General features: G+C 37.5%; 1 protein-coding gene across 2 annotated transcripts in view; it reads left to right on the plus strand.

Moving 5' to 3' along the window:
- Positions 1-8,502: 8,502 nt before the first annotated feature.
- The window catches only part of MAP3K7 (mitogen-activated protein kinase kinase kinase 7), a 70,264-nt gene continuing 51,681 nt past the window's right edge, over positions 8,503-27,085 (plus strand). For both annotated transcript variants that reach the window (XM_060030224.1, XM_060030225.1), the window contains exons 1-5: positions 8,503-8,798; positions 21,512-21,622; positions 24,391-24,456; positions 24,945-24,990; positions 26,166-26,304. In XM_060030224.1, coding sequence (XP_059886207.1) covers positions 8,679-8,798; positions 21,512-21,622; positions 24,391-24,456; positions 24,945-24,990; positions 26,166-26,304 — 482 coding nt within the window. In that variant the 5' untranslated portion in view covers positions 8,503-8,678. The remainder of the gene's footprint in view (positions 8,799-21,511; positions 21,623-24,390; positions 24,457-24,944; positions 24,991-26,165; positions 26,305-27,085) is intronic.

The following is a 27,085-nucleotide window of genomic DNA, read 5'->3' on the forward strand; positions in this document are numbered from 1 at the left end:
ACAGTCTTCAACTTTAGTTAAAAGAAATGTACTAGAAATCAGAACAGAATCACTACCATTAACTTTCTTCTTTTAAACAACAGGGAAATAGGCCCAAGATTAAAATGTTATCAATAATTTTTAGTTCAAAATGAATTATTAAAATTATTTATTAAAATATATGCTGCTGCCTGTATGTGACCTTAACGGCTCTCAACTCCTACTGGGCTGTGAAATAGAAACTCGGGCTGCCTCAGCCACATCTTAGACCTACTGGATCAGAATCTCCAGAAGTAAACTCATTGACTGATCTGGAGGCTGTGACTAACTTTTATTGTCACAACATGTCATCTTTTTCTATGCCTTTATACAATATTTCATTCATATTAACATTTTTGAACACCACATATTTTCTAGGCACTGTACTATATAGTTTCACACACCATTTAGAATACATTAAGATTTAGAGATGGAATGACATTTTATATTTAACAACATCGATATGATTCACATCCCTATTAACAACAGAAACAAAGTATTTTAATATTGATAGGAATACAGCATAACTCATTTAACTCAATACTGACAGTACGGCTAGTCAGACTTCAAATATTAAAGACTTACCAGATTACTTCTTTATTTAACAATTCAAGCTAACACTACCAGCATGGGTTTAATAATCCATGCAAAAATTTCTGCACTTCAGGTAGATTCCATTAAAGAACAGTTGTCAAAATTCCACTTCCTGAATGTCTTCTAATACTTCTAATATTTCTTCAAATATCTGAGCACTAAATACTGAAGATCAAACTAAAACAACTTTGGGGTATGATATTCTGTTTAGACTACTTCCCTTACCTTTCTGAATGCCTCTGGGCATAACTGAAATACCCTGTTACTTTTCCTGTACCATGTGTTAAAGTTTAAGTGCATTACATAATTGAATTAACAATTTTTAGAAGATTAATTAGCATCCAGAACAGATGGCAAACAGAACTTTTCATTAATACTTTAATCTTGATAGTACCAGTTTCCCCCTCAGAACACTCTGAATTCCCAGAAATGGCTTCTAAATACGGACGCTCTATTTACTTAATGGAGCTTTGCACCCCTGAAAGGAGCTCTGTAGGGTGCTGGGGAACTCAGGAAAATGTGAAATGGGCTGCTTATGAATAAGAATGCAAACTAGGCCCTCTCAGCCTTGCAGGTTTCAAGCGCTATATATTCCTTACCCTGATAGCAACTTCAGCAGAGTGGAGTGGTTTGTTTGTTGAAATAATGAATAGTAGATGGCATCCACTTTAGTGGAAAGTTTTAATTTGTGATTCCCTGAGGCTGTGTGAAATGAAACACCCTTATTTATTCCCATAAATGAAGCCAAATTGCTTCTGGAATTTCTTCTGAAAAAGACCATCTAGGAACACTGATTTGACATATTAGCCTGTGAAATAAAACATTTAATGAATGTACTTTTGTAGTGAAGAGCACTATTTCTATGAAGATTATTGAAGTATGTTCTTATCTGATTAAGTTTCTACTTTAAAAAACTGATGCTGAGGGGCTTCCCTGGTAGTGCAGTGGTTGAGAATCTGCCTGCCAATGCAGGGGACACGGGTTCGAGCTCTGGTCTGGGAGGATCCCACGTGCCGCAGAGCAACTGGGCCCGTGAGCCACAATTACTGAGCCTGCGCGTCTGGAGCCTGTGCTCCACAACATGAGAGGCCACGGCAGTGAGAGGCCCATGCGCCGCGATGAAGAGTGGCTCCCGCTCTCCGAAACTGGAGAGAGCCCTCGCACAGAAACGAAGACCCAACACAGCCAAAAATAATAAATAAATAAATAAATAAATTTTTAAAAAGCTGATGCTGAGGTACATCAGGATGTTTAAGCTTGCCTCAGAAATTCAGAAAACAAAAATGTCTATCTTGATTTTACATCTGTTTTAGTTGAAATATCAGTTACTACTGAAAGCAATCATTAGTGCCCCAATAACACCTTATTATTAAATTTTAATAAACAAACAATTCAAATGGATTAAACAGTAGTGAGTGTTGGGAAAGAAGAACTAAAGTTTACCCTTGCAAAATACAGAAAGAGAATTACCTTAAACATTAGTAATTTTAAGATTGAAGAGAGATTTAAATTGACCAAGAGAACAAAAGCACCTTCAAAATTCTTAAATACTTAAGAATTCTCCATGATGAATAATTTGGTGTGCTGCTTTTATATCAATTTAGCTATTTATTAAATCTTCCCTCAGTGGTATTACAGGAAATATTAGGTTAACCTGTTCCTTTCCTGAAACGACTAAACAGCATTTACTTAGGAATGCAGATACTCATTTAGGTTTTAGAAGATTATTAAGTGTCTACGTTTCAGGTGCTGTTCTAAAGCCTGAGGAGACAGTGGTGAACACAATGCTTACTATCGATCCCTGTCTCAGTGGAACTAACATCCAATGGGTAGGAGTGGGGAGGGGGTGGGAGGACAGAAAATAAACAAGGCAACAAATAAGTAAATAAGATAATGTCAGGTAGGTAAAGGAATAGAAATAAAATAAAACTGAGTAATGGATAAAAAGTAAAGGGGTGGGGAGCTGAGTGCAGGTGATTGAGCTGAGACCTAAGTGATAAGAGACATCTATGGGAAATCTGAGAAATTGCAAATGCAAGTTGGAAACATCTACATGTAGACCACTAGCACACAGGAATAGAAACGTAACATATATAAAAACAGGCCTTCTTCTAACATTTGTGGAGTCCAGGGCAAGAATACAAATAGAGGCTCATATACCATATGTCAAAATATTTATAACTTCTAACTCAAGATAACTGATAAAGGCAACAAATTCCATCCTCCTACGTACCTTCACAAGAATGTGGTGGTATGAGCTCCTAACCTACCCCGCCCCCTCCTATTCTGGACTCAATTGTATACTGCAAGGAACCTTACACCCTCACATGTGGACAACCCAACCTACCCATCTGAGCCCATTCACAGATCCTTCCCACAAAGAGATACGCCTTGGCTAACCTTCAGGAGGCAAGACCCAAATCCAATAGACATTCCTGAGTTTTTCTCATGTTTAGCTTGACAGTATGCAATGCTGAAACACCCTTTTATCTTGATTTCCACAACATCATAATTTTTAGTTTTCCACAAATTTTTTTGGCAGTTCCTCTGCCTCCACCCATGCCTTAAACATTTTATCCCTTCAGGCTCTGTTTTAATTCCTATTCTTTCTCACTTTACACATCTTCCCTAGGTGATCTCATTCATTTCCATGACCTAAATTATCATCAGCAGGCCAGTATCTATTTCTCTAGCACTGTCTTTTTCCCTAAGACTAGCTGCCTACTTGATAATTACACTTGGAACTCTCACAGGCACCTCGAGCTCAGTGTCTTAAACTGCTCTTTACTCTCTTCTCCCCCAACCTTGTTCCAGTCTTCCCTGCTTCTGAAAATAGCACCCTTCCCATCTGAGTTGCACGAGTAAGAAATCTGGAAATCACCCCTTACACTGCCCTTTCCTTTGTCTCCTTCCCCCACATACCACCAATTCTGTTTGCTCAGTATCTCTCATATCCATTTATCCATAACCCCTATGGCCGCTGTCTACATTGTTCAAACCACTATTACTTCTGTTACTACCACAAGAGCCTCCTCAAACTTTTTCATGTAATGGCACAGGTTGAAAATGATAATATTGTAAGATACTCTGGAATAAACTGGAAAAGATTTTAAAGAATCCATTTGGGCTTAACTTAAAAAAAAAACATTGCTTTTCTCACACTGTAATTTTGAAAAATAAATATAAAGCATTATAATGTTAAACATTGGAATTTTATAAATATCAAATATATTTTTCAAAATTTTAAGAGAATTTTTATAAGTTTTCCTTCATAAATATAACTTTTTAATATAAGCTTTTATAATTGAAATGCCTACTATCAATCCTTATCAAGACTTTTTAAAGATGAACTCTTCAAATTCCTGATAGGCATTATCTAAGAGAACTTATGTTCATAAAAGGAAATGAAAAAAGTGTTTAAATATTTTTACAACATTTTAAAATTTACAAGTTGAAATCATATTTTAAAACTCTAACAGCTCTTCCTGTTATTTAAATAGCAAATATAGTGTTCAAATTCCTTCCAATAACATGAATGGATTTTGAAACCAGCTGAACTTTTTCATATCAAGTATTTCAAAAACAATGATGGAAATTTTATCTGCAGGACACACGGGCACCATCAAATCAGTTGCCTTGCAGCTAGCACAGTTGGACAGGAACAAAAAAGAACATCAGCTGCAAACAGAAATGTCAGCTATGTGTCATGTCAGATAATGCCTTGGAGCTGCACCTCTACCCCACCTTTCCAAGCCCTCTCTGACCAGCCACACTGCAGGCACCTGGAACAAAAACCCTCCCAGCAGCCCCATGGACTGTGAAAGACCTAGAATGAAGATGTGCGGAGTAGAAAATACAGAATAAACCCAAATATCAAAGAAATGCAGGAATTTGGAGAGCCACTCTCCATTCAGCCACTCACCGAATTGCTAAGGGGTTGGCTATCTTCTGCGTACTGCAGTTTTGAATATAATGAAGCAGAAAACTATTTCTGAACTTCCTGGAAAGAATAATATTTGACTGGGGTGGGCTAGCTTGGTTCTGGAACAGGCAGTAAAGACACACTTTCTAAGAATAGAGCTCAACCTGAATAGACATGAATAATGAACATTTGTTGGTTGCATTCCCAGCAACCATTCCCTGCTTTGCCCCTCTTAAAAGTCTCTAGATTTTTCTTCTGGTTAGCAGCTCCTCCTTCTCAAAGCTCACGACTCTTTGAGTCCTGGATCTAGGATAAACAAGACATTCACAATCTTAAACGCCTGTCCCCATTCTTCACTCAAGGGTACAGTTGCCAAGGGCTTAAAGTTCCCTGCTCTTCTGAAACGGCTACCAAAAGAGATGCACTCTGTCACTGTACTGGACAACGTGACCTCATATGAAAAATGAAACTGCTAGAGCATGCATTCTTAATGGGGGTGATATCATTTCCCAGGGGGTGAAAACTGGGGAGAGAAAAAAAACTTACTCTCTTTAGGTATAAAGCATAAATATGCATACCGTACATAAACATATACACAATATATATGTGGTATTAAAATGCTGGGGGGCCATGAAAAAAAGTCTTAAAAGGCTCCTTAGGGGATCAATAATGGGAAAAAAAAAGTTGACAAACTCTGTTCTAGAGCAATGGCAAATACCACAAAAAGCAGAAGACAATAATGGAAACTAAATTATTGATGTTATCATTGTTTATGAAACAAATGACACCTGAAGCCTGTTCTAGCTCTTAGCTTCCCACTTAACTAAGCCAATAAATCCTCTTTATTGTTTAAGCAATGTTACCTTGAGTTTCCTGTTACTCATCACAAAAGTCCTATTAACAGATAAAATATGGAACCCTTTCTCTGAGGTATTATATTGACACATGGCAGTGCAACAGAATATTAAAGTGAAACTATTTTAGTCTGCTTCTGCTAAGCCTCCATGAAATTAGGTGTCAGATACCTTCATATCCCAAATGAGCAAAGTAAGATGAGAATCCCACTTACAACACACAAAGAGATGGTGAGAAATGGATTTCAAAACTCTTTGCCCTCATCCCCTGGGTACTATAAAAGGGTTAAAACTGAAGACAGAGTTGAAGGTTAGAGAGTAGTTATTAGGACACTGACATGAGGATGGGTGGTGGAGAGTCCTCAAACTGGGAGGGAATTCAAGGAGACCAGTTAAATAGCTTGATGTGTATCTCTGGAAATTTGTGGAGATGCAATTGACTAGTGACTGAAGTTGGCATGAAATTGTGAGGTTCAAGCTTCCATCCGTAACTCATGAAAGTTAAAGAAGTTAAAAGGAATACAAAGTCAAAATTGAGGTAAACTGAGACAAATTCTCCTCCCTCATTTCTCTGGATTCAAACTACATTGCTTAGGATTCTTTGATTGCAAGTGACAAAAATATAGGTTGAATCAGCTTAAATGAAAAACGGTAATTTATCGGCTCATGAAGTCAAAGCACAGAATGGGAGGGGAAGATTGGACCTTGGGGTGACTTGAGCCAGAGACATAAGCAGGGCTGAGAGCTGGGACTTTATTATCAGAAGCTAGTGAAGAGGTGCCAGATAGGGAGGGAAGGAGGGAGGAAGAAAATCTGCAAGCAAATAGGACAAGAATTGATTTTCGATTACTATCAATATCAGAAGTCCAAATCGGTGCATAAAACACAGAAGGAGAAGTACAGTATTGGGGTAGATGTTCAAGATCATGTAGGAAATTCACTTTGAAATGCATCCAACAAAATAAGACAGATGTATGAGTGGATGGATAGACAGATACATGATAAAACAGGTATAATAAAATGTTAATGATAGCATCTTGGTGGTAAGTATATAGGTGTTTACTGTAAAATTCTTTCAACTTTTCTGTATGTTTGATGTTTTTCTTAACAAAATTTGGGGGGAAAAATCAAGCATAACAGCATCATGGCTGTAGTGATTAGTCCCTTATCAGCAGGATTCTAGTCCTAAACTGAAGGTATAGAAAACAGATCTTGCACTCCAGGGAAAGTGAGGACTGGCAAAACCTATTCATTCAGCTAGAACATATAACAAATATTTCTTGAATTCCAAATATTTCTTGAATTCCCACTTGGTAGCATCCATTGTATTAAGCTCAACGTGTTAAAAAGAGAAATTAGATATGACCTGCAGAGTTAAAGGACAAGGTTAAGAGGTGACCATCCTAGTTTGGGAATTTGAGTAAAAAAATGACAGGTAAAAATGGTTATCCCACTGATTTAATATGCTTCTATTTGGTTACTAGTGCACTAAGCATCACTTCACATGTAGAAATAAAGCTCTGATTTCTCACTTGGACAACTGAGTAGATGATAGGATCCTTCTTGGAGACACAAAATGCACACGGAAGAATGTATCTGTGGTGGATAATAACTTCTGAATTCGCTTTTGGAATCTTGAAGTTTGGGTGCTTACGTTACATCTAAATAGAGATGTCCAATAGGTCCGGAATTCAGGAAAAATTTTAACAGTGGGAGAAATTGGGAGTTATCATCATAAAAGTGGTCAAGACCCTGGGTAAGATCATCCAGAGATTGTGCTGTGAGAAGAAATTATTCTTTCTTTCATTCTCTTACCCGTTCACCAAACTACCATTGAGTGTTACTAAAACTACAAAAAATGACAGAATGTTTTCCAGGAGTTCATACTTCTGAATTGCCAAATTCAATGACCTATTTGCAATCCCAAATGAGTTAAACTTACTTCTGTACAGCATTTATTTGGCTGGCTATTCCTTAACTGAAAAGCTCTCCTACAGTGATATTCCGATCACCATTCCCCCACTTTTTTGCCTGTTCCTTTTTGGTCTCAAACTGAGACTTAGAATTTGACATTCCCAGGGTTTCATCCTTGGTCCTTAAACCTTCATCTCTAACTCCAATTTTCCCAGTTAGGCTTCAGGTCAAACTGACTAAAGTTTAACAACTAGTTTAAAACTAAAAATTGTGTTGATAGTATTGATACAACACCGGCATTACTTTCCGCCTTATAGATATTCGGACTTAGGTTCTACTAGCCTGTGAGAATCGTAATTGTTTTACTCTGAGCCTATTTTCTCACGTCCTGAAAATGGCAACAAAAGTATTTAACTTGCAAGGCTACTGTTAATGATTAAACTATAAATGTAAAGCATCCAGCACAGTGCTCTGCACTCCAACACGTACCATAACACACCCCATAAATTCAGATGAACGACAAATTATGCCAAATTATAAGTATCTACCTTACCTAATATTAACTTCTGTTCGTGAGGCTACATAGTGTTAATCAGGTTACACGCGCTGGCTCGCTGTGTATTATTTTCTTTAGAATTTCTCATAGCATCAGGGACTGGCTCAAAGTAACAGTAGCAACCGCTTCCTTCCAAACACATTGAGGGAAACACATTTTCCAAGGTTTTTTAAGAAATAGTTCAGTTTAGCTTAGGGGTGAAACTGAAAAGTAAGCTTCGTAACAAAAACTCAAGCCAACACTACCGTCCGTCTGCAGGTCTCTGAGGGAAAAGGGAGCGGGGTCACAACATAGTTCACGAAGCAGAGTACAAACCGAAGGTTTTATCTTTCCCGCCGGTTCGTAGAGGACCAACCATACTGATAGTCCATCATGCTCTGCGCCACTTCCGTTCGCGCGTTTTAATTACGTCACGCGCCAGTTCTCGCGGTATCTTCCGGTTGCTGAGGCCCTTTAACAAAGATCTCGCGAAATTTGTCCAACGGGTCCAATCTAGCCTCTCACCCTCCCCCACTCCACCCCCAACCCGTCCTTCCTTTCTCTGTCTCTGTCACCAAACTCTCTCCTCCCCTCCCTTGAGCTCACCGCCCACCTCTGGTTTCCGATTTTAGACCGGAACCGGAAGTTTTGTGGGCGGGGCCCGGCGGAAGAAAACGCAGCGGAGCCTGAGCCGGGACTCGGCTGTGGCCGCAGCCCCTGTCCCCGCCACGGACCGCCGTGGCTCCAGGTTGAAGGTCGGTCCGGAGGCCGGTGGGCGCGGGTCTCCCCCGGACTGTCCGGGCCGCAACCATCCCTGGCCCCCCGGGTTCCGCAAGGGATCATGTCTACAGCCTCCGCCGCTTCTTCGTCCTCCTCGTCTTCCGCCGGTGAGATGATCGAAGCCCCCTCCCAAGTCCTCAATTTTGAAGAGATCGACTACAAGGAGATCGAGGTGGAAGAGGTGAGCGAGGCCCGGCACGGAGGCGCCGGCCCCGGCCGGTCCAGGTCTCTTCCTGGTCCCGACTCTTAAGGCGCCTCCTCGACCCCTCTGTTTCGTGGGGTCCACCGGGTGTCCCCACACTCCACGGAGACCGGTTGTAAAGGGGAATCTCCGCGTTCACCTGCTCCGGTGTAGCTCTCTTTTTTCCTCACTTCGGCACTCTTGAGTTTGAATTTGATATTCCGGTGCCTGGATTTGGGTCATCTCAAACAGAGAAGGATGAACTGGTGCGGTCGTGTGGTCCACCAGTTCTCGAATCTGTTGAGTAGTAAAATTCATCAAAGACCATGGCCGTTTTGGAGTTTTGGTTCTCTAAGGCATAGTGTTGTTAAGGGCTAAGGATTTTATTATGTTCGACTTCCAGCTCAGCGTCTGGCGCCCAGTGAGTGTTCTATGGATGCTTGATAAATTAATACATCCCCAGGTCTAACACAGTTTTTCCCCGAGTACGGAATGGTTCTCAGCTTAGCCGATTCCATAGAGCAGTAGTCGTAATAGTAAGTGTTCTGCCTTCAATTAGACTACTTTAGATTGATTTCACCTTTAGTACTGTAGACTGCTATACGATGAAAAGATGTTTCAAGTAGCATATTCTGAAAAGATAACTAATGATTTCGGTGACAACCAGAATATATCAGACCAAAAATCGCTGTTAGAAAACCCGAATCCATTCTTTATTCTGCAATAAATTATTTTAGAGCAAGGTAATAATGTGCCTTTAATAACTGCTTCTTTCCAAATTCACAGAGATTGGTTGTAAAGTCCACAAAATTTAGAAAAGTAAAATCTGTATATATGTAAAGATACACTTTAGAAAGTGTTAAAACTTTGGTTGAAAATTGTATCTGTTATTTACCATTTATCATTTTTAAAATGTACTAAGCACCTTACATTACATACACCAAAAAGAACCCTGTATGTCCTATATTACAGACTGTCAATTACCTCTACTTTAAAAATTCAAAATTATTTTTAGGTGGTGGCAAGCTAAAAGTAGTGAGATAATTATCCTTCAACAAATAATTTTTTTCTATGCATGTTTTGGAAGAATAATGGACTATTTAATCATATTTTTACTTGAATAAAATAACCTTAAAGGTCACTGAAAACAACCTCATTTTACAAGATAGTGTAAGTGGGAAGAGCAAAGCCTTTGGAAGGAGTTAGATGAAGGTTCAGTATATCAGCTATGCCACTTATTAGCTGTATAATTTGGAGCAAGTCTCCTGACTAACTTTGTTAAGTTTTCATTTCCTTAACTGTAAAATAGGGATAATAATTTCTATTTCATTTTATTTGTATAACAGATTTTATTAGGTAATACATGCAAAACACCCAACACTGCCTGACACACATTACTAGGAAACTGAGTTACAGAGAGGAACAGTGACCTGCTTTAAGGTCACATGGCTAAAAGAAGGACCCATAGTTTGGAAAGAGGGGGGAATTTGTGTGTGTGTGTGTGTGTGTGTGTGTGTGTGTTCTGTTGAGGCTATGATAAATTCCTTTTTAAGAATTGGATAGTTGATCCAGCTTTCATGGCTAACATTCTTTCTTTTTTAAGAATGAAAATTTGGTGAGTCAGTATAAAAGAATTACAGTTTTTAAATAAGCATTTACGTCTGCTCTGTGGTGAACTGTTATGCTTGTAGACTACAGATTGTCATATAATAATAACTTATACTTCATGGTCTTCCAAATGCTTTCACAGACTTACATCATTTGGTTTTTACCACCTTAGTTTTCCCACACTACTTTCTAAAGCATTTTACATTCTTGGTTACTAAGGTGTCATTTATCATTTTACTGCTCTTCCTCCGAAGCCACTTAACTTCTGATTGAGGTTCTGTTTCCAAAGACCCTTCCTTCAGTTTAGATAATGTTTCAACTTTTCTTTGGTATTTTTAGGACATTCCTGAGGAGTAAATTTTTGTTTGTAGCTGAAGTTTTCTAATGTCAGGCAGTCATCTAATTTTATTCTTCTCACTTTTTTATTACGCAGTTTAATATCATGTTAAAGATTGAATTTAGACTCTTCTAATGTTAAAACTGTTACATAATTTTCATTATATTCTTTATTTTCACATTAAAACAGTGTTACATAATCTAGGGTGCACAGCACTCGGTAACTATTTCTTAACTTAGATTCTACTTCTGGCTTAAAATCTTGAATAAGAGAACAGAGAAAGGTGACTAAAAACAAAAAGTATTTTATGTTGCTTTCAGTATTTTATGTGGTACCGGTATATTGCATATAAATAAAGAAAATCATATTCTGTTTCTCAAATAAGTGTAATTGAATCAGCATTATATCAATTCAGTTGGAAACTATGTAAGAAAAATACTCCAACCATAAGCCAAATATGCATTCATTTCGTAGGTGCATATTTTTAAGGCATCAGCTGATTTTACGCCTTACATTTCTAATATCTCTAATATCATGACTCTAATATCTCTAATATCATGATTTTACGCCTTACATTTCTAATATCTCTAATATCATGATTTTACGCCTTACATTTCTAATATCTCTAATATCATGACTCAGTAATATCAGCGTGGAACTTCCTAAATTCAGTTCTGATATCAAATTATGTCAGGTCTCAGCATCAGAAACCTATGTAGGTACTTTTTTTAAAGTCATTTAGCTTTTGTCGTTGTGGATCTGAGTGTAGAGACTGTTGGAATAAACTGTGAGGTATGCACATTGTGGACTAGCTTGCAAGAAGTGGTGAAGGCAGTGTGTTGTGGTAAAAAAGTGTACCCAGTAGGCTGGGTATTTAGAAAATGTCAATGCCATACGGATTTTGCCATAATGTGTTTCAGTAACTTTGAGCAAGTCACCTTATTTTTCTGGGCCTCTGATTTCTCATGTAAAATAAGAGATTGAACAAGATCATGTAAGGTCTCTTCCAGTTCTAAAATGAAAACACATTATTGTTTGCAGTATTTATGCTGTGTTTCCACAGTAAGCTTTAAGAACAGTGATCATGACCTCTTGTGGACTGTAGTTTGTGACTAACTAATCCTGGTTAAATAGGGCAAATGATACCCCCATTTTACAGATACTGACAAATGGTCATAGAATTTGATTTGCCAGAAGCCTCATGTCTAATTAAATGGTAGAGCCAGGAAATGAATTTGCGATTTCTCACTCCTGAGTCATTTGCTCTTTCCATTTGGATTTACAGGGTCACTTTGGTTCTTTCTGAAGTACTCTGTAACCAAACCTTATTGTAAGAATGGGGAAACAAAATACTGATTTCCTTTATAATAGTTGGTCTTGAGCATTTAATGAACAGTGTCTTCTGTGGATAATACTGCTAAGATTATGGAAGATGAATAGAAGGATCCTAGGATTCTCTCCTTAAAAACTTTGACTTACTGTGAGGCTAGATTTTTAGGACCACAAATTTAAAACTATGAATGTAATGTAAATTGAGCATTTAACCCATAATTTGAAAGTAGAGTTTATCACAGAAGGCTCCATTGAGTGGGAAAGATTTTAAAACTACGTTTTGAATAAAGTAAGCATCAGAGATTGGGAAAGATACTAAGATGAATTTTCTTTGCAGTTGTTCCTCTGCCTCTAATGCTCTTCCCCCCAGAACTTCAAATGGCAGACTCCTTCTCATCATTCAAGTCCGACTTCAAATGTTACTTCCTTAGAGAAGCCTTCCCTGAGCAACCTAGATCTTTGTCATTTTTGTTATCCTTCATGGCACTTACCAGTAACCAAAATTATGTATCCCTCCAGCAAAGTTTAACCTGTCTTATTCCCACTTGTAACTCCAATGCCTAGCATCTAAAGGTTTTCTATAAATAGTTGCTGAGTGAGTAAATGAAGTTACCACAGCATAATCATGAGAATTTTAGTGTCCATCTGGTTCTCTTATATGGTCTGGTTCTTTTATGTGATATAACCAGAGGTTAAGATAAGTTAGTGATTCGGCTAAAGTAGCATTTACACTAAAAATGAAATCTGATTCTCTTTGCAAATGTTGATTCCATTACAATCCATTATACCTAGCAAATACTTTGGTTTAGCCGGGGGTAAAAGATGCTGCAAAGGGTGAGGTGCTGAGAGTAAGCCATGTATTGGTGGGCCTTTACTAAAATGCTAAAAAGACCATATTTAGTATGGTTGCTTTTTAAAGGGGAGACCCACAGTGTTGTTGTCAAGAATAGCATATGTGCAAGACACATATAATCATTGCAGCATTTATATCTTCTTAAGTTTCATCATGGAGACATGCAAAGATTTTGTTTTAAAGGGAAATACAGGAAGAACTTTGGTAGTGATGTACATTTTGTAATTTTACGTTATAAGTATATGGGCAACTGATAACAGAGAAAAACCTAACTTACAGTGGCCTGAATAAACTGATTCTATAGATTTGTTAGTCAGTATTAATATTATGAACATCCAAAATTATTAATAAGCTCTTCCACGTGAAGCTTAGTAATTATCGTATTCAGTAGAAATCTGTAATTGTTATCTCAGTGAAGAGGTAACCACAGCGATAACTTTTATATTGTGCATGTGTAGCTTAAAAGATGACATGGGCATATTATTTGAAACAAGGGCCTATTAAACAGGTCGAATGTCTTATGGCTGCTTTTAAAAGACTGCATGAAAAAGTCAAAAGAAAGTTGGAATAATCAAAGTTTTACTTTTATGTTATCAAGTCTGTCTTGTCAGCAGATGGCAGTTCTACTTTGCCACAGTTTATTAATAGATATTGAAGTTCTGAAATAGTTGGAGGCTCCAGGTTCTAACTGATAAATGTTAAGATCTATGTTTGTTCTGTCATGTTCCAAATTTCTAGCCAGAGTAGTGGCAGCACAGCCAGGGTCCATTCACATAGACCACAGAACAGAGCCAAAGCAAACTGACAGCTACAGTCACTGAACTAAAAATAACATGAATTGGGCACAATTAAGAATTATTTCATAGTAAATTAAGAGCACAGTGGCATACATGCTTTTCCATGTAGTTTTAGTTTAGGTGGTTTTTTGTTTTTAAAAACCTAACTTGAATAAAGGAATGGAGTAGTCTTCCATCTTAGAGAAATTAGTTTTTAAAGGAGTTGCTTTCTTTAAACACATACACCAACTTCTGATTTTGGTTTTTGTGCCTTTTAATACTAATTGCATGGAAATATTCTATAATCATCTCTCTTATTCTTCTGTACTTTTTATTAAGAAATTAAATTTAAATCTGCTTTATTACATGAGACTAAAGTTGTGGACCCAAAACCATGAGGGCTAAACCATAGGGGGAGAGCTACATATAATAAGAGAATTAATCTGAGAACATTTTAATTTAGAAAACATTCATAAATTCAGAAGGAAATATTTCTAAATTGATTTCCCTTTTAAAACCAAAGTTCTCTTTGCGTTCCTCTGTTCTTCTATTTTTACATCTGAGGGATTGTGAAAAATATCTGAAATATTTATTTCTAGGTTCACCATTTTGGATGGATGTGTGTGTTGGAGGGGATACTTGTAATTTGGATGTGCACCATTTTTTACACTCTTGGTGAAAACTGATCTTTGGGGAAAGCTGTCAGTTCAAACTAATTGTTAATGATAATATGTCAAAGAACCTTACTAAGATATGAATGCAATCCAAAAAGCATATTTGATTGTGAACTTGAATTAGAAATTTGGTAGTAAGTAAAAAGTGACTTCCTTTCAGTGTTTTGTAGTTTGAATATTAGTTTTTTCATTGTTTACCTCAGTTGCCATTGTGTCGCAGTTTGCCATCTGTGCCACTCTTTTCTCCTGATCTACCATGTGTCAGGAAAAACATTAGGTTGCTCACAAGAATTCTTCTTTTCCTTTCTTCCTGCCCAAGATGTCATGTCCATATTATTTATGGAAAACTTCAGCAAGGGAGGGCTCTCTGGTCTATGTCATGGTTTCCAGTGAAGTGTCCTGTCTCACAATTATGGTTTTAATATAACCTAATACAGTAATTCTCAAATATCACAATCACCTGAAGGATTTGTTCAAACACAGATTGCTGGGCCGGACCCTCAGACTCAGTAATTCTGGGTGGGAACCTGAGAATAACATCTTCTCAAATTTCCAGGCAATGAAGATGCTTCCGGCCCAGAGACCACACTTAGAGAGCCATTGGCTTAATGCTTTTGCGTTTTTATGTCTGCTTTCTTCTTGAAACTCTTCTTTTTTGGCTTCTTGTGGCACTTTCCGGGTTTGCCTGCTACCTTATTGACTGCTGCATCTCAATGTTTGCTGGTTCCTTCTCCTCTGTGTTCTAAATGTTGAAGTGCTTCAAAGCTCAGTTCTGGGACCCCAGTATTTACATGTTATTTTTTGGTCACAGCATCCAGTTGATTGACTAGAAGTACCAACTAAATGCTGATGACTCTCCCAAGTTTTCATCTCCTGCCTGACTTCTCCCTGACTCATGTTTCCACTTTCTTTCTTGATATCTCCGCTCGGATCTAATAGGCATCTTAAGCTTTATATGACTAAATCAGAACTCTGTGCCATTAAAAAAAAAAAAGAAAGAAAATCTGCTTGCTCCAGTCTTTCTTATCCTTCATTAAACTGGTGCTGAGTCTAGACGTTATCCTTGATTCATCTCTTTTCCTGTCCACCTGTCCTGCCTGCATGGAGATCATCATTGACTTTACCTCTAAAACCTATACCAGATCTGCCCATTTTTCTGCACTACTATCAACCTTGTCCTCAAAGCTCTTCTCTCTTGCTTGGGCTGCTTTTACAGCCTCTACCTGGTCTCTCTTTGTATATATGCTAGCTTCCCTACAATCCATTCTTCACACTAGAGCCAGAATGATTTTTTTTTTAATGCAAAATCATGTCACATTCCTCCTTAAATTCCTCTAATTGCTTCCCATTACTTAGACTGAAATCCACACTCCTTTTCATGGTGCCAAGAGCCGTTCAGGATCCAGAGTCTGCCTCTATCTCCAGCTTTATCTTTTTTTATTTTTTTAACATCTTTATTGGAGTATAATTGCTTTACAATGGTGTGTTAGTTTCTGCTGTATAACAAAGTGAATCAGCTATATGTATACATATGTCCACATATCCCCTCCTTCTTGCGTCTCCCTCCCACCCTCCCTATCCCACCCCTCTAGGTGGTCACAAAGCACCGAGCTGATCTCCCTGTGCTATTCGGCTGCTTCCCACTAGCTATCTATTTTACATTTGGTAGTGTGTATATGTCAATGCTATCTCCACCTTTATCCTGCATCACTCTTCCCTTTTCCCACTATGCTCCGCTCACACCAAACACTCCAAGTATTCCTCTAGGTCACCACTGAAGTATCACCTTTCTCAGTGAGGCCTTGCAGGACTATCCTGTTTAAAACTGGGGTGGGGGTAGTGCACACACGTGTACACACACACACACACAATTATGCTGCTTTTCTTCTTAGTGCACTTATTAGTTTCTAAAATATATCTTTTCTTAAAAAAATAAATCTTGCTTCCTCTTTATGTGTCTCCCTCCACGAGAATATAAGTAGTTAGAGCGAGGATTTTGGTTTGGTTTGTTCCCTTCTTTGTCTGGAATGCGTAGGATAACGCCTAGTCCCTAGATGGGGTTCAAATATTGTTGAATAGGAAATGAGGGTTTTTTTTCCCCCTTTAGGGCCTTTACATTAGTTGTTTCTTCTTGTTTGCTCGGTTCCATGTGTCATTCAAATATCAAGTTAGTAACCTCCTCAGATGGCATTTCATACTATCCAGCCATAAGTTTCACCAGTCTCTTTGTCACATTATTCAATTTTTGGTTTTCTACACAGCATTTATTTTACAAGCTGATATTTTTCTTATTCATTTTTTTGTCTATTGACTGTCTTTTCTTTCCTCTCCCGGCCCCCCTTAAATTGAAAGTACATTCCTCGTAGATCAGGGCCTTTGTCTTATTTACAGCTGTATCTCTTGTATCCCAGATGGATATAGTAGACATTCAAGAAATATTGGTTTAAGAAGTAAAGAAATGAAGTTCATCATTCTCTTGGCATTAGCCTCACTTCACCCCTCGAAAGCAGGAGATCTTACCCATTTTTCCCTGCTTGCTGACTAGGCCTTCCCCTTTGGCTTTCATTGATCCTCTGAAATTCAGCTGAGCTCTACATTTAGCTCCCTGTATTTGAGCTGTCTACCATCCAACAGCCTCCTTCCTGCAGTCAGAAAACTCTTCAGTTACCTTGTTTTTCTCTTGGCAAGAGTTTTTCTGTATCATTTCCCTGTACTGTCGGGGCTGAGAGAACCTGGATAGGGCCTCCCTCTGACTGTCTCCCTTGCCACACTTACTCATTTGCAGCTTCCCATGTTGGCAAAGCATATCCTGTGAGGCTGCTTCCTCCTGGGGATCTCAGTGAGAAGTTGGGAGGGAGGGGGCGTGGGAATAAGTCTTTCCTGCCCTAAGTCTGTCCTGAAAGCCGCCATCATGGACTCTCACTTTTGGCTCTCTTCAGCCGGGAAGTGTTTTTTTTAAAAATTTCAATGCTGTTGTTTTGTCTTGAATTTCTTCTCTACCTCATTTTCATCCCACAAAGGCAGGAATCAATTCTTTGTATATTTTTTTTCTTTCACTCCTAATATTTATGCCATTTGAAAAAATGAGAAGTCACATTTTGATTCTGTGATATGGTGATTTATAAGAAATAGGTACTTGGTCGTTCAAATGATCAAAATATATTTCTCATATATATATTTGGTCTTTGTCTACAGTTCCTGGCTCACAGCTCCCCAAACTCTCTGATTTTCGTAAGTGAAGAGAGAGATAAAGATGTCTCAAGGTTAATTTTGGACCACACCTAAGGATGGGGCTGGTTGCCAGGAGAACCAACAATGTGATTAGAGGGTTGGGATTTTCAGTCCCACCGCTCTGACCTCTGGGGAGAGGAAAAGGGCTGGAGGTTGAATCATTCATGGCCCTGTGATAAAGCTCCATATAAACCCAGAAGGACAGGGTTCAGAGAGCTTCCAGGTTGGTGAACACGTGAGGATTGGGGGAAAGTGGGGCACAGAGAGAGGGTATGGAAGCTCTGTGCCCTTTCCGCTTACCTTGCCCGGCTGTTCCTGAGTTATATCCTTGTGTAGTAAACTGGTAATCTAGTAAGTAAAGTGTTCGAGTTCTGTGAGCCACTTGAGCAAATTAATCAAACCCAAGGGAGGGGGTCATTGGTACCTCCAGTCTATAGCTGGTTGATGAGAAGCCCAGGTGATAGATAACCTGGCTTGTGACTGGCCTCTCAAGGGGGAGGGGTTGCACTCTGGTAGAACTGAGCCCTTAACCTGTGGGATCTGATGCTCTCTCCAGGTGGATAATGTCAGAATTGAGCTGAATGGTAGGATGTCCAGCTGGTATCTGAGAATTGCTTGGGAGTGTGGGGAAACCCCCCTCCACACATTGGAACTGGTGATCAGAATCATTAGATACACAGAAATATAATTTGTGAAGCAATGACTCTGTGCCTCTAACCTTTGAATTCACAGCAGTTATTTTTTCTGTCATGTGTTTCAGTTTATGTGTACAACCTTGGGCATCTTGGACTTACTTTATTATCATTTTAGATCTGTTGTTTCACCATACATGTGAAATATAATATGGCCCTAATGTGAGTGGAGGCTTCTTAAGTACATGGGCTCTCATCTTACATGAATATGCCTGTTTGTATTTCAGACAGTTCAAAAAATTGCTTTCTTAAACAAAAGGGAGGAAGCTTATCATGTCCTTGCTTGCCCACATTTTGTTACCATAGTTTTACGTTGCAAACTCAGAGTCAGCCATCATCTCAGCACTAGGTGGCATTTGTGCATCACAATTAGTCATGCACACCTTACACAGTTTTTACAACAGATGTATGATCCACAAATGCAATGTTTGGAATCCCTGCAGGGACATTTCTGAGAATAGGAAAATGAAACAAGAGGAGACCTACCGAGTACCAGTTGCTTTGATGTATATGTAAATATATAATTGAAGAATATATTAAATTACTCCACAATCATTATTTCATAGTAATATCAATAAGTTGGCTGGTCTCCATCCATGCTTTCTTAGCCGACATTGTCATAAAGTTGAAATTCATTTTAGGACCTGTTTGCTATTCATAGTGGTTAATTGTGAGAGAAATGAGGAATATAGCTCCTGAAACTGATTCATACCCTACTCCAAGCACTTATTATTCTTTTGTAATATTGAAGAAAATGCCTGGTTTTGACTTATGAACACTATAGATATTCGCTGAGGAAAATGTAAGCATCTCCCTTTTACTGTTGAGAAAGCAGAAGCTCAAAGACATTAACTTGCCCAGTATTGGTAGCTAATAGGCAGACAGAACCTACATTTAAACTCAAGTCTGTTAGGTTCCAGATCCTAGGTGTACTTTTTCTGTTATTCTGATAGTACCAGGTTTAACCAATAACCATACACGTTAAAGTAACTGAATGACAAGTCCAAATAACTGACGTTGGTTCCTTTCCCTCATGAGAGGTGTGGAGGAGGGCTAGAGCCTAAGAAGGAGGTCCCTGAGCACCCAGGGCTAGGAATGGAAAAAGGGAAAGTCACTAAAGGAAAGACAACCCAGTTTCCTTTAAGTTAATGACATCCAGAGGCTGAATATAGAGTGAATTGGTCATTACATACTCTAGGCTTCAAATCCTGGCTTCTCTGACCCTGTGATCTTGGGCAACTTGCAACCGTCTGACTCAGTTTACTACTTACCTTAATGGAAGAGGATTAAATGTGTTAATGCATGAAAGCACATAGACTAGTAGTACCTGGCACATGATAGGCATTCAATAAATGTTAACCATTTGGGTGGTTTTATACATTAAGCAACATGAGAAATGTCCATACTGCTTTGTGTAATGTTTGAATTGGAATTTGAGGTATGGCTAGAATGGCCATCCATCTCAGTTTACAACTACTGTCCTGGTAGTTATAAGCACCCCTTTCTTACTCTACAAGGAGTCCCTGTACATGTAAGTTTGCCTAAAGTGAAGACTCCTCCTCCAAGAGAAGATATAACTGCTCCTTTCTGAAATATAATACAGATATATGTGTACAAATCAGGATCTCTAACATTCTGGTGTTAGACTTCCTGGCACCAGACTGCACTTGCTCTTTACTAGCTACATAGCCCTGGGCAAGTTAGTTGATTTCTTTAAACCTAGATGCTTCATCTGTAAAATGAAGATACCTCTAGTACCTGTCACCTAAGGTTGTGTAAATGATGTAATGTATGTAAAGCACTTAGCTTAGTGCCTGCTATATAGAAAGTGCATCATAAATGAGAGCTGTACAGGGAATTAGATTTTTTGCTTAAGGAAGTACTTAGGTCTGTTGGAGGTTGAAATGGAGTAGATGGCACCTAACTAAGGTCATTTACAGTGATAATGTAGATTGATTTTGTTCTAACAAGTATCTAAAGCTATTCTTTTGTTGTTGTTTTAATATTTTGGCAAATTTCAAACGTTAATAGAAGTCGAATAGCCTGAGAGAGGAATGAGTTCATGAGCTACCCATCAGCTTCAACAATAATACAACATATTGTCAATTTTTATTTTTAACTTTTAAAAAAAACTTTAATGAGATATATTTTACATATCATAAAATTTACCCGTTTGAAGTGTACAATAATTTGTACAAATTTGCTAAGTTGTACAAACATCACCAGAAATCAGTTTTCAAACATTTTCATCACCTTGGTGTAGGATTCCTCCTACCCATTTACAGTTAATCCCAGTTTCCACTCTTAGCCCCAAACAACCACTGATCTACTTTCTACCTCTAAAGATTTGCCTTTTCTGGACATTTTGTATAACTGGAATCATACAATATGTGATCTCTTGTGTCTGGCACTGGAGCGTAGTGTTTTTAAGGCTCATGCATGTTGTAGCATGTATCAGTAGTTCATTCCATTTTCTTGACAAATAATGTTCCATTGTATAATATGATACTATGTTTTTACTGTTCTTCACAGTGGCCAGTTTTTTATCATCTCTATTTTTAATCTTTCCCATCTACTCCCTACCCCCACTGAACTATTTAAAAGCTACTTTTTAATTTCATAAATATGAGAGCTTAAAACATTGATTATATGTTTCTGCTTTTTATTTATTTTTTTCCAAGCCATCTTCTCTCTATCCTCTCATTCATCTTGCCTGTTTTAATTTGTTTTCTGTCACTAAGAGTCTTTTTTTTTTTTTTTTTTTTTTTTTTGCGGTACGCGGGCCTTTCACTGTTGTGGCCTCTCCCACTGCGGAGCACGGGCTCCGGACGCGCAGGCTCAGCGGCCATGGCTCACGGGGCCCAGCTGCTCCGCGGCATGTGGGGTCTTCCCAGACCGGGGCACGAACCCGTGTCCCCTGCATCGGCAGGTGGACTCTAAACGACTGCGCCATCAGGGAAGCCCTCTAAGAGTCTTTTTTGTTTGTTTTCAGTTTTGAGAATGAAGAGATGTCTAGATCATAAACTTTCAAAGATAGAGACAGTACATTTCATTATCTCCTCACTGTAATGAAAATTCATACCTACTCAGTGGCAAATCCAGATCGTGATGATTTCTAAAAATCTTCTTTAATAAATCTTTCAGATTGGCTTCATTGTTATGCATTAGGCTGTTATTTGTTTCTGATTCTCGTGAGTTTTTTTTTTAAAGGTCGTTGGAAGAGGAGCTTTTGGAGTAGTATGCAAAGCTAAGTGGAGAGCAAAAGATGTTGCTATTAAACAAATAGAAAGTGAATCTGAGAGGAAAGCTTTTATTGTAGAGGTAAGTTGAAGTATCATTTCTGTTGTGTAGTTCTTCACCTAAGATACTCTGTGAATTTAATATTATGAAAAAAAATGTTTCTCGGTTGTCATTTCTCTGTATACTTGAACATCAGCAGTTTGGTTGAACCAAAGGGAATGCCATAGGAATATTTTTTCATTCACACTCTTAATTCTGATTAAAAATTAGGGGAAAAGAGAATTAGCTACATAAATGAATTCGTCCCTGAATTAAAATACAATCTCTTCCATGTAATTCAGGTCTATTTCAAGGCATATAATTTAAATTTTAAAATAGAAAAGAAATGGTAATCTCTCCCATTATCTAAAATTAAGAAGGGAAATTTTATGCATTCATTTTTGACTGAACATTTTTAGAAATTCCAATGGGATTATTTTAAGGAAAAACAATTTCAAATTGGTTTCTCTCATTTAACACGAAAATTTACAACTCTCTTCTCTTACATATTTGATGATGGAGGAGAATTTGATAATCATGAGATTATTGTATTACCAGCTTCATTCTTTTATGCTGTTTTATATATTAGATCACAGTATTTCAATAAATCAATGGTTTTATCACTTTTTAACTTCATTGGCCAATAGATGAGTGGTCTTTACCTTATAAACCTTCTGAATTTATATCTGTGATTTTATTTAATTATAATTTCAAAATATACTTCATGATACTTTTTAATGTATAACATGAAGAAATGAGAACTTAGTTGTGAGATGATGAAGTGGATTTTTGTAATTAGTTGAATGAGTTGAGAAATGCTGATGAATGGTTTGATGTCATCATGAAGAAAGATGATCTATAGTAGTATGTTCCAGGAGTCTGGCTTTATCTTGCCTTATTCACAGTTTTTGTTTATGGTTTATATGAGGTCATTGATCGTATACTCTTGTATTGGTAGTTTCCTAAAACTAGGTAAAAATATGTGTTAAAGGCTAGCAATCCAGAGTCAAAAAGATCATAATAGCTTGGAGAAAAAAAGTTTCTCATCAAAGTTATGTATACATGTAATTTGTTGATAAATTGTCAAAGGTTCTCCATGTATTCTTACTAAAAAAAAACGTTAATCCCCATACCTCCTCGCATCAAGTTTTCTGCTTCTCAGAGGCAACTACTTTGAGCTCATCCCTTAGTTTTATATGGTATCCCCCAATCCAGAGACTCACACCTTCTCTAAAGAAGGTATTATCATATTTCTATCTCTGTATTTATCTCTATATTAAATATATATCTCTATATTTAGGAAGGTATTACACCTTCTGTAAAGAATCAACCTCTAATCTTTGAGACAGTAAAGAGGCAGTCACTAAGCTGTTTGAAGTCAGGGCTGGAGGGAATCTTTGGTCTAACTTTTAAGCAATCTCTCTGCTCTTTTATTAGCTTGTATGAATAGATACCTGGTACTACCACCACTCCTCCACCTTTTGGAAGGTTTGTGAGATAAATCTGGTTGCTTCTCACTTTTTCTCATTTCTTTTAGGTCTGCTGTGTTAGTTATTGCTAGTCACTTGCTGTCCAACTTCCAAAAATATGTACTGTTTTCTCATTTCACATTCTCTTCATCCTTCTCAGTTTATGCCTTGAAAAAAGTACCTTTACCTTCTTAGTGGTGTTTGAGGAGGGAACAGGAATAAATGCTTGAATAATCTGCTATCTGAAGCTCAGTAGTGAATCTTAATGAGATGAAATATAATAAATAGTGATATTAAGTCTGTTAGGACTGAAAATCTACAAATGTTGGCTGTAGAAAAATACAGCTTTCTAAGTAGCATGTAGTAAAAAGGTTTACCTTAGTGGACTTCATATGAGCCAGCAGTATAATGTAGGTAGTAGAGAAGGAAAGGAAGAAGAAAGGGGGAGAAGCAGAAAAGGGAGAGAAGAGAGAGCAAGGCGCAGTTTGGGGGGATATGTTAATAGAAATTTGAGATGTAGAGAAAGGGAGATGAGTACAGCCAAACCCCTCACTGACCTCCATATGAATCATTGGATTGGATTGGATAAAACTGGAAGTAAGGAGACCAGTTAGGAGAAGGCTGTAGTAATTACTACAGTGGTTCAGGTTGGAATTGCTAAGGCAGTAGTAGTGGGAATGGAGAAGAGGGAGTTAACTCAAGAGATGGAAGATGGAAGGAAGAGAATGCAGATTTTAAGTCAGACCAAAGTTCAAACCCTGGCTGTACTGTTTCCTAACTCTAGGGTATTTAGCAGCTCATTTAACCTTCTCTGAGCCTTATCTTAATGGTACCTCATCTTTAAAATGAAAATGATAATACCTACCTTGCAAAGTTGTGAGGATTATACAATATCTATAAAGTGCCCACCAGTGCCCAGCGTAGAGTAGGTCGGCTATTCATTCAACCATCACCTTTGAAGATGATGATGATGATGATGATATGGCTTCTTCTGGTTTCGATAACTCAGCTCAGTGCCATCTCGGGGATGGCATCCTTGGCAAAGTTAATTTCTTCTTCTAATTTGTACTTATGCCTTGTACATAACTCCTGTTATAGCACTTGGCACATTGCTTTAATTATTTGTGTACATGTCTCTCCCCCAACTAAACTGTGAGAGCTCTGGGCAGGGATTCTGTGCCATTCTGGCAGGCACTTAGGACCACAGTGCCTGCTACGTAGGAAACAGTAATTGCTGATTGATTACGCTAATGTTTTGTACAATGTTAAAATTTGAATGATACTGTGAGATCACTTCATTAAAAGTTAGCACTTTTTAAAAGAAACCTTAATTTGTTACAGCTTCGGCAGTTATCCCGTGTGAACCATCCTAACATTGTAAAGCTATATGGAGCCTGCTTGAATCCAGTAAGTTTGTCACTTTTTCATTATACTCTGTCTATAAGAAATGATGTGGCAGATATGTGCAGCTGTGTAGTTTATGAAGCTATTTTGATCTGTCATATTATTTCAAAAAAAATCATATGTGTTTCTAATCTGTTAGCAACACAATATAAGGGAATAGTTGTCTTAGGTGGTCTTATCCAGTAACCTCATCTTCTTAGGAGGCTTACAATATCCTATGACAGCACCTGTTCATTTGCACTGGAAAAAGTCACCACAGATCTCGTGATTATATTTTTATATACATCTCCACTCTTAGACAGTGGTCCCCTAGAAGACAAGGTCTTAGATCATAGATACCTTTTATTTCCTCTAGCACTATTCACATAGTAGGGGACAAAAGAATGATTTTTAATGCATTTATAAAATCAAAGGTTGAACTAAGTTATCTCTCAAGTTCCGCAAGATGGTATAGCTCTGTGTTTAATTATTCCGGCATATGTTTCCTTTAGGTGTGTCTTGTGATGGAGTATGCTGAAGGGGGCTCCTTGTATAATGGTGAGTGTCATTAGACCTGTCTTTATCTAGTAGAGTGAAATAATTGAAAAGCTTTTAATATAAATTGTAAGTTACTTAATGTTCTTCACAGTTTATCCTCAGAGTCCCCAAAGGAGGTAATTAAAAAAAGAAATCTGCTAAAGATTAAAAATGAAAAGACAAGATGCTACAACATCAGTATGTGAAATTTAGAGGTCTAAGGATATCAATCTTTTAAATTGATGGTACTCTGCATAATGTTAAAAGCATTTAAGTAAAGTCAAACTTGCTTTTTAAATAGATTTTAAAATATCTTCATACTTTTAATTTTTTCTTTTTGCCCTCTCTTAGCTTTCAGTCTCCTCTTCTAGAACTCTTTAACCGCACATCCTTATTCTGCTTTATTTTGCTTTTTTCCCCAAAAATAAAATTGTGAAAATTCACTTCACAGAACATTTTTTTAAATACAGCAGGTTTTTATTAGTTATCTATTTTATACATGTTAGTGTATATATGTCATTTTGATAACAATGAAAGGAAACTGTATCGTTTAGTTACCTTTATAGAACAGAGCTAACCCTTTCACTGTAAGAAACACCAAACATATATATAAATAGTCTCTTGTCACACCATTTATATAAAATAAATTGTAGCATTTTATTTTTTAAATTAACATTATTTTATATAAACTTTTACTTATATTTACTGCACATGTGATCATCATTGTTAATGGCTATCTGATACTCCCATGTTTTATTTGGTTAAACTATTTCTAGTTTTTAGCCATTATAGAAAGCATAATTGTAAACATCTTGATGCACATTTTGTTTCCTTCCATAGTATTTCTCTGTATCTCTCTTATAGTAGTATGTCATCACATTGCTTATAATTTATAGTATTGTGTGAAAGACTGCATCTGTCATTATGAAAAAACCTGGTAATGTATATTAATTTTACTTGAATGTATGTATAACAGTTAATGGAATCTTATTAAATGTTAGGTACTTATGTGGTAGTTATCCATTTTAAATCATTAACTATTTCCATCTTTTTATTCGGAAAAGAATGAAAAGCAGGACCGATGGGAGCATGTGTAGGAAAATACCCAGTCGTGTGTTCTGATAGTGCTTGCATTCACCTTGTGTCTTTTGTTATATGCAATAAAGTTCTTTTTAGTTTGTGCCTTTCTTTTGCAGTGCTGCATGGTGCTGAACCATTGCCATATTACACTGCTGCCCACGCAATGAGTTGGTGTTTACAGTGTTCCCAAGGAGTGGCTTATCTTCATAGCATGCAACCCAAAGCTCTAATTCACAGGGACCTGAAACCACCGAAGTAAGTTCTAATAATGTGGTGTCTCTCTCTCTCTTGCCATCCCCTACCCACTCCCTAATTTAAGCTGGTCATTGCACATCAGTTTTTCTTCTCTCATCCCCTTTGGCTTGCTCAAGAATGTTTGTTTTTTATTTTTTTAAGATTGTTTACTTTTAACTCACCTTCATCATTTAGTCATTTATCTAAGCTTGCATTTTAGAATGTTGTCTTTAGTGGCATTTTTATTTTAGTTGAGTTTTTATTTTTAATAACTTCTACCTTAGATTAGCATAATTCTAGAATCTATTAGTCTGTAAGTCCTATTTTGTGCCCACGGTATGTATTGTTTTCCCTAAATAGTTAGTTCCATGTGAGCAGAGACAAGTCTGTCTTGTTCCCCACTCTATCCCTAATAAGCACAATGTTGACATTGCACAAAAATATGCAGAGTGGTTATTATTTGCCTTTTCAGAGGAAGGCAAAGGGCATTGCTGGCACATCTGAGTAGAAATTGAAAATATTCTGGATTTCTCCTTATTGAGGATTCTGGGACTTTGAAAGAACTTCAAAATTCCCTACATAAATATTTTTAAAGGCTAAAATTTTGTGGATTTTTTTGTTTCTGTGGGTACACAATTAAAGAAAACATACATATTTTTGTCCCCATTTCTCTCTAATTTTTTTCTTCTCTGTCCACCTGTGAGAAAGTAAAAAGTCCCCGTATGCTCTTTCCCCTCTACCCCTGGCCACCACATCAGTCCTCAGATAAGAGGTATCCCCTAGGAAATCAGTCTCAAGTATT

This window comes from Delphinus delphis, chromosome 14 (genome assembly GCF_949987515.2).
Source record: "Delphinus delphis chromosome 14, mDelDel1.2, whole genome shotgun sequence".
NCBI classification, from domain to species: domain Eukaryota; kingdom Metazoa; phylum Chordata; class Mammalia; order Artiodactyla; family Delphinidae; genus Delphinus; species Delphinus delphis.